An 8758-nucleotide genomic window follows, 5' to 3' on the forward strand; every position below is an offset into this window, starting at 1 on the left:
GTCTCTCTCTCCCTCCCCCTCGCCTTCTTTTTCCATTAGGGGCAGATTGGGACAGGATTGAGGCAGGTAGGAAGGGTTGGGTCAGGCAGTATAGCTTAGGACAGAAGGGAAACAGAGATAAGGGGCTGGTGTAGAGGTTCCAGGTGGGGGAGAATTTCATTGGGGGATCGATATGGGGGAAATTTTATTTGGGGGATCGATATGGGGGAAATTTCATTGGGGGATCGGTTTGGGGACTTTTCTTAGGGGATCATTGAGGGGGGGCGGGGTAATTTTGCATTGAAAGTCATTGTTTGGTATTATGATTACTTTGCTATGTTGCTAAATAAAAGCGACCTTTTAACCCCCATCGGCCTGCGATGTGATTCATTGCCCGAAGTACCAACACTCTCATTGTCTTTAATGGGATCAACCGACCATCAAACCTATATATCAAACTACAACCGTGCTTTAGTCTTATTCTCTTCAATGGGATTGCCCGTACAGAAAGTCTGCAACCACCTAACGCCCTCACTCACACCCATGCTCTTCAGTGTTATAACCCTCCTGGGAAATGTCCTTTCACGGTCCTTGGGGAATCCCCATGCTACTGAGAGGAATGTTAGGTACACAGAGGGTGCACAAAGTGAACTGAGCTGGTGTTACACTTAACTCTGGAAGGATTCGTTTCTCACATTTCTGCATGAACTACAGCTCAGTCAAGGGTGATATGGAACCTGCCATAAAAAATGTAGGGGGCCGAAACAAACGTACTTTTTTATATGTCAGCATTTTAGGGTATTTATCTCCTCGCTACCACAACGCTCTATTTGTTTTTAAAAAATCTGTATATGCCATTGTGGCATTCTTAATAGGCTGTTCGTGCCAAGCCTTTGTCTGACCTGTGCCCCTTTGCTTTGGAATGCGCTTTTCTGTTTTCCTTCATGTCAGTGCACGTGAAATGCACCGACATTCCAGCCTCTCCCAAGTCACAGTAGCAGCTGAACTTTGCTTTACTTACCTTATCGATGTAGACAGCACTTCTGCTGGCAGTGTAAAAAACAATGTATACCGCACTGTTCTGTGTTACATTTTACAGAGTTTATATACCAGTTTATACTGCAGCGTGAAGCCCCGTGGCTGGCAGTCAGCTAGCGTCTTCCAGTACGTGGTAGAGTTTCCCTTAATGTGTTACTTTCGCTTTGGTTTAAAAGTACCAACGCAAAAGTACCCAGTGACCCAAAGCATTCACGCCCTCGCGTGTCCTGGTTCCTCTGAGTTCAGCCTCTCTACCTGAGCCGCCTGCCAGCGCTGTTTTACCTGCAATCCAGCCTGGGGGGTGTTGACGTGCGAGAGAACACCTTGATTAAAAAAAATCTCCTGAAAAATGTAATCCGAACCATTTATCTGAAGCCACGAAACGGCAGAGGAACGCTTATGAGTGTACATAAAACAAATGTTACGCTAAGCAGTCAAATGCATCGTTTCCTAAATACAGCCTACGTAACACATATACGTTTCAGTTTCTCATCCTAGGACGAACTATTGGTGATAGGTCCGCGAATTTAGTCAGATCATTTTGCTTCTACACATGTGTAGCGCTTTGTTGTATGATGCCCTAAAGTCGCTGAAAAATCCCAAATCAGCAGTGGTGGAGGTGTTGGGGAGGGGCGTCCGTTGGTGCAGCAGGTGCATTGCACCGAGACCAAGAGTTGCCCATTAAACCGTGATTATTGTTGTGTTGTATTTTATCATTCAAACAGCAGCTGGGGAGGGCGTCCGCGCACCAGGGCCCATACCACACTGCCCACAGTGGCTAGTGGCTACTGGACTGGCGTCTAGAAGTATACAGCGGCAAGAACGAGAAAGGGATGGGAGAGCGAATGGGAGTAAAAAGCCTTGGGGTCAGTGCTCTCCCCTCTCGCCCGTACACACGGAGACCGAGTAGGAGGCGCAGGCGCCCTCTCCTGCGCTCTGGTTCCGGCACTTCTGATGAACTTGAATCTCACTTACCAGCCCTGGCAGCGCACGCCCAGCCGCAGAGCAGGAACCACAGCCCCAGCAGCATGAGGAAGGAAGGGGGGCGACGCAGAAGCAGCAGCAGTGCCCGCCGGGCTGTACTCGGTCGGAGCGGGCTGTCCAAGGTCTCTGTAGGGGGGTTCGGATCCCTTCCCTCCGGCCTCAGTAGCAGTGAGTTGACAATTGCTGGGAGGGTGCAGCGAGAACACGGACCAGGAAGTGTTCGTAGCTATTCAAAGAATGGTACCTTCACCTCAGCTCCGGCGCGCGGCTCCTCCCCGCTCGGCTCAGCCGGGACGACTTTCGTCGATACTTGTGGACTGTGGCAAAAAAGAAACAAACTCCAGATGCAATGACTTTTAGATGCTTACTATTTTTGCCAAGGGGATGGGTTAGTACAAATATTGTGGTTGGCATAATGGACTGGGTTCTGCCGCTCAGTGACAGGCCCCGCTTCAGACGTTTGCCGCCACGGGTGTGTCCAGTTTATGGTCAAGTGCAGATGTTTCCCGGAGCTGGCTTGAATCTTGGACTGTTGAGGGTGTGGTGGGGAGAATCATGGCATGTCTGTGTGCAGAACATCGTCGGCAAACATTACTTATTTGTCAAGTTGAATGGCTTATGAATAAGGGGCATTGAAAATACTTAAGCTCTGAAATGATGTGACTGAAAGAAATATGACGAGTCTCTTACATCAAAGTTACATCAACGGCAGTGAAGAGTGGTGCAGTTAATATATTTTTCACCCTGAGGGGGTGGGCAAAAATGGAGAGCCCGATAGTGACCCGTTTCAGCACCTGCTTTTTGGGGCTGAGCACCAGCAGGACCCGGTGCGTGGGGTCGCCCGATTTGTTTTGTCCAAGGCGCTCTTAGTTCAAAGGCAAACTGGGTATAGTGTTCTAGAGTGCTTGGAGGCGCCTACGTGTCACTCATTGGCGCTGAAAAGTGCAATATACACCTCGTTATCTTTTGTATTTGGGCACGCATATATATAGTGATGTTGAGCAGTGCTTTAAATGGGGGAAAAATATTGCAGGTACTCATTTAAATGTGGCGAGTGGGCGGGGCTTGGGGGCGGGGCTTAGGAGTAGTCATGCCGATACATCTTGACTTCTATACTACTCGCAGCACATACCAAAACACATAAGAAATGTCTTTCAAGAAACAAAGAAGGTTTGTTTACTCATTACACAAGGAAAGCCAAACGCGGTGATATTTTAACATTTCCTTGTTTTTTAATATTTGCAATATCAATACTGTTAATTGCTGTTGCTTGGCACAATACTATATATTCTCGAGCAACACAGAAAGAAACAAGCAGACGTGCACACACAAGCATTCCACACATTTCCTTTGATATACCTTCCATGAGTGTCTCTATTCTCTCCCCCTTTCTCTCATATTTCTCTCACACAAAAACAATCACAGGCAAGCAGACAGGCATAAGCAGACACTTAACAAAAGAATCAGGTGGGACGATTAAAGCTATTTGAACCTGGTTACCTCCCAGGGCTTTCTTAATAGCGCCGTCACCAGCTGCCTCCATTTCTGTGTTTGCAGTGAACACCCCGACGGTATGCAGATGAGCCCAAGCTGAATAGTTCAGCGGGGCTCGGCTCAGGTCTCCAGAAGTACCTGGGCTGTTAGAGACACACCGCCAGCACCAGCGTTTTATGAGTACCGGTACTATCCTCGGCAGTAGAGAAGTGCCGGTACTCAGCGACATAAAACTAAGTGCCGGTACTCAGTACGGTGAGTACCGGCCCATTTAAAGCACTGATTTGTTGAGCGATAAAGGAATAAGGGATGAGCTTTGATGGTAAGAGTTCTCATTATCTAAACACTCTGCTTTCAAACTCCGATTCTTCACTTTGGATAATTCATTTTATCTTCTTATGTGTATTGCTCTGAGTTAATGTAGCTTAGATGCGCGTAGGTGGACTTTATTGGCAGCAGCAGTTACGTGGCACTGTATGGGCATGTTAGTGGTATTAAAATAGCATTACCATGGCCCGCTTCAGTGTTCGTTTGCCTGCTGCATGCGCCCAATAAAATCTCGTGCACAATGTATTTTTAAACGTTTGCTCTGTCAGAACCTTCGCCTAAATCAAGCTTGCGTATGATTTGTCATGAAACTAAGACGCCTGTTTTTGGAATTCAGCCACTTTCTGAAGTTCCGAAAGCAGGTACGCAGAAACTCAGTGAAGGGACGAGGAAGGCTTGACTCACGCACCTCTCTCGCCGGCTGTGACGTCACTTACACGCTGGTATCAGTCCTCCGCCTGGCACGCAGGGCTCGGCGCGAGCACACATGTGACGTGTGCACTGGGAGGGACAGGGAGGACTGGCGGCAGCGGATGTGAAGAGACCGCTCACTCAAGTGAAGCCGAGCCTCTTAGAGTGGTAATTTCTCTGCACTGATGTGGGTAGTCTAAAAAGATGCCTGGTCGTGCTGACTGTCCGTGGGGGGAAACGTGTTTTTTTCTACAGCCGGTGGTATATTTTTATCAGATGTGGTATGAGATTGCGTTATATTTTCAAGAGTTGTGCTTTATTTTAAATACAGCCTGGGAGTGCTTTGAAACAAAAATCCAGAAGCTGCATGAACATTTTTAGTGGTTCATCTTTCAAATGTACTTTTAGGCAGCTCTCCAGACACAGCCTTTAAGTAATGATGCTCTCCACAGCAGGTGCGCATCGCCCATAGGGCTCAATGGGCTTCAGACTCTCCCCCCCTCCCGCCCCCCCCCACATTCCACAGAAAGATGTTGAGCTACCTTGGCGTGGCGTCTTATCACACTTCGGACGTTTTCTCCGCTCCTGTCTCCTTCATGTGGACTCCCAGATCCCCTTGGTCTCTTTAGGTCCTGATTTTCGTGTCCTCTATTCTCGAATATGCTATCATGCTGTAATTAATGTGACATTTTTATACTAATCCGGGGGAGCCCGACTACACTTGGCCGATTCCCGGTGGAGCTGCACCGACAGCTATAGGGGAGATTGGCACTGGCACGCAGCTATCCAGCCGGACTTCGGACATTTGTCTCATCGTTTTCTCCGCTCTTGTCTCCTTCATGTGGACTCCCAGTTCTCTTTGTTCTTTTTGGGTCCTGATTTTCGTGTCCTTTATTAACTCCTGTCTTGAATATGCTATCATGCTGTAATTAATGTGAAATTATTGTAACTTGTAACACACTGTTTCCTTATGTGAAGCGCTCTGATACCTTCGAGTCTAGCCAGCGCTATATAAAACTCATCTAATAAATGGTCGCCACGCTAGGGAGGACTGCATATGTGGGACTGGAGAGCAAAACCAAAGGTAGCAGATCTGTAAAATCGCACTTATCGCTCTGACTCACTGCGCACCATACAGCTCTCTTTGAATGGACCTGATGCAGCGGAGCTTACCAGCTCTACACATTCATACACACAACACTCATTTGGGCCCATATACATTCATACAATCAATGAGCTAGTAAATATCCACTGGTCATCAATTTTGTTTTACCCTAGGAAACCTTCATACCAGTATTCTTACAATTCCTGTCTCATGAGTAAATGCACTGTTGAAAAGATCTAGTAGTAGATTAGAATAGGGAGGAAAATACAATAATGCATTTAACTTTTATTTGAAAGAACCACAGACTCAGAAGGAGTTTTAAAGGTTTATCTGAATTAATAATTTTGTGAGTCAAATCAATATACACATGAATATACCAGCAATCTCCATCAGGAAAATAGCACAATTAGCTTATAATCAGTTTGCATTAATAAATTCTTGCAATGACAGCACCTGAGGAGAGAAAGGACAGAGATCACATACGGAGCATTTACCCTACTGATATATTTACCTAGACTGGTGTGAGGACCCCGACATCAGAGAGTCAAGTATTCAGTACAGGGTCAGGACAGGGAAGGTGACCTCTTCTAGTGTAACACCAGCGTTACACCCCTCTCTGGTGCTACTCTCTCCAGCTCGGGCTCGTCCAGACCCCTTCCTAGATGTGCCTCCTCGGTTGTTCCGCGAATTTTCCCTAGTGTTGGATTCTTCAGTCAGATTGCAGCAAAATCGGGCAGCATCTCAGCATAGCGTCAGCATCTCAGCATCAAGTGTGTCTAACTATCTATAACTTACCTCTGTTATACCAAATTCAAGTGTATGATCCACTCCCAAATGTTTCAATTCCATGTTCACCCGCAATTTGATTGGGCCAAACAGTGGGGTGAGGACATCACACCATACCAAGTGCAATATTTTTCTTTAGTTTATTATCTAACTCCCCGCCCCTTAATTTTAATACCTACAAGCTTTATTCCCACAAGCATTTCATATTACGATCGATAAATTTGTAGTACAATGTTTCTTTGGCTTCCTCTCGTAGGGTTCAGAAGTTTGTTTTCCCATGTCCTTGCTAGGTTTAGGGTTTGGCAGCTGTCCCATGACATCATGGTCTTGAGAGCAGAGAGGTGAGACACATGCGTGGTTGCCACAAAGGACAAGGACATCAGTCACCCTCCAAGGCCCAAATGGGAACTAATAATAAAGTCAAATAAGAACACGTTAGAATACAAACTTAAATGAATTCGCTGTATACCACTTACTTCTACTCTATCCCCATTTACTTAATACATCTTTCGCATTAATAGCTTAGTAGAATGTGCATAGGTTAGTTTCAGCTCAGCATGTGCGTTAGTGCGTTACTTTAAAGCGGCCATATTAGAAGCTATTGCGCAGCTGCAAAGATTTCCCCCAAGCAACAGAAAATGTCATACTACGTAGATGTAGTAAATGCATGCGCAGAAGAATTCCCGTGTTTTTGGCGGCCATTTTAGATCACTCGGGTTAGACATTAGAAAAGCACATAGGAAAGCGTCCCCTAGATACAATATGTTGAATGTGGTGCACTGTTAGTACTCACGGACAGGTTGATTATAGAGTTCCTGGTTGTTAGAAATGGGGGTCTCTAGTTGGCAATGGCTGGCCACTGTCCAAGTAGGGAGCCTTCTTCCTAAGTCAGAGTAAGCAGGGTTGAGCAGGGATTATCAAAGGGTGTAGTCTTTGATAACCCCTGCTCAACCCTGCGGTAACGTAGCACAAGCAGCTAGGCTTATCTCAGAGGCAGTGTGTGAAGCATTTATGACCATACAAAGTAACACAATGAGGAACACTACAAATGGACACCACTCAAGTAGTTATAAAAAAATAAGTATATTTATATAGACTTAACACAAGACCAATAACCGTACAAATCCACAATACTAAGACCATAGGGTTACTTTAAAAATGCTGCAAAAATAGTTCAAGGTGCACAAAATGATGTTCAGTTCAATGCAGTGGTCTCTGCGACCATTTTACTCACAAGGTATCTGGATTCTGTAGCAAAGCAACAAAAATGTCGCTAAGAAGTTGTAGCGATAAATTTCCTCACGCTAACCAGCGATGCGTTGAATCCTTACCGCAGGGGAGGATGATGCGCTGGGTTGCAGGCAGGACGAAGCGACAAACTTCTGCACGCTATGCCGGCGATGCGATAAAATCCTTGCCGCTAAGGGAGGATGATGCGCCGAGCCTGTTGCGTGTGCGATCTTGCTGCGATAAAAGAAAATGGCGCTCCGCGAGGGAGCGACGTTCCTGATGTGATGTGAGGAAAATGGCGAACGCTGCGCTGCGATGAACTTGGTGCGATGATTTTTGGGTTACCGAGCGTTTTGGGGCACGCTAACAAACAATGCGACAATCTTCGGTTTAGCGAGCGTTTTCAGGCCCGCTGTCAGGAGATACAATAACTTGGGTTGGCGAGCGTTTTGGAACCCGCTGACAGGCTCTGCGATGATCTTCGGGATAGCGGGCATTTTCAGGCCCGCAGACAGGTGATGCGACGTACTTGGGTTAGCGGGCGTCTTGAGGCCTTCTGACAGGCAATGCGGTAATCTTCGGGATAGCGAGCACTCTTAGGCCCGCAGACAGATGATGCGATGCACTTGGGTTAGCGGGCGTTTTGGGACCCGCTGACAGGTAATGCGATAATCTTCGGGGTTAGCGAGCGTTTTCAGGCCCGCCGACAGGTGATGCGACGATCTCCGGTAGCGAGCCCTCGGCGGCAGCAGAGCGACGATTTTCCACACGCTTTCCAGCTGCAGCGGCTCGCTAACGGGGGTTAGCGACGATTTTCAGCACTCTTTTCTCACCAGTAGAACTAGAGGCCCTGGAACTCCCAGGAGCCTCACCTGCAGATAGAAATCCTCGCTGGGAGGAAGCAGGAGGCTGGTGGTGGAGTCTGATGTGCCTGAGACTCCTGCAGGAGGCTAGCTCTCTTCTAGCCCTTGGGTGATTGCTGTAGCCAAAAATAAAAGTTCCTTCAAAGTCCTTTTCCTCCTCTTCCAAGTCCAATAGTAACCACTCTAGGCCAGTCCAAGAAACCGCACACACGCACAAGGACAGTCCTTCTCCTGCAGATTCCTGTAGTTACAAGGACAGAGGTTCTTCTTGTTGTCCAGGAGCAATACAAATTGGAGGGTTTTGGGCACAAATATTTATACCCCCAAAGTCTTTGTTCTTAGGAGTCACAAGTTTCTGAACCCAGCCAGAACCAGTTCTGCCCATCCCTGAAGCACTTTGTTTACCAGGCTGCATCCTTCCATTCAGAAAGAAGGGGTCTGCCTTCAGACACACAGTGGGAGGCGGAGCCAGCATTCACCTTGCCAGGCACAAGGCACAGGCTCCAAGTGCAGGAGCTACCCCTCCGCTCACTCCAAGGCA

General features: G+C 47.2%; 1 protein-coding gene across 1 annotated transcript in view; it reads right to left on the reverse strand.

Annotated features, from left to right (window-relative positions):
* Positions 1-2498, reverse strand: part of LIPI (lipase I) — a 165059-nt gene extending 162561 nt beyond the window's left edge. The window contains exon 1 of the mRNA XM_085623039.1: positions 1993-2498. Within this exon, the coding sequence (XP_085479165.1) occupies positions 1993-2047 (55 nt within the window). The 5' untranslated portion in view covers positions 2048-2498. The remainder of the gene's footprint in view (positions 1-1992) is intronic.
* Between the last annotated feature and the right edge of the window lie 6260 nt (positions 2499-8758).

The sequence above is a fragment of the Triturus cristatus genome, chromosome 8 (assembly GCF_964204655.1).
Source record: "Triturus cristatus chromosome 8, aTriCri1.1, whole genome shotgun sequence".
NCBI lineage: Eukaryota > Metazoa > Chordata > Amphibia > Caudata > Salamandridae > Triturus > Triturus cristatus.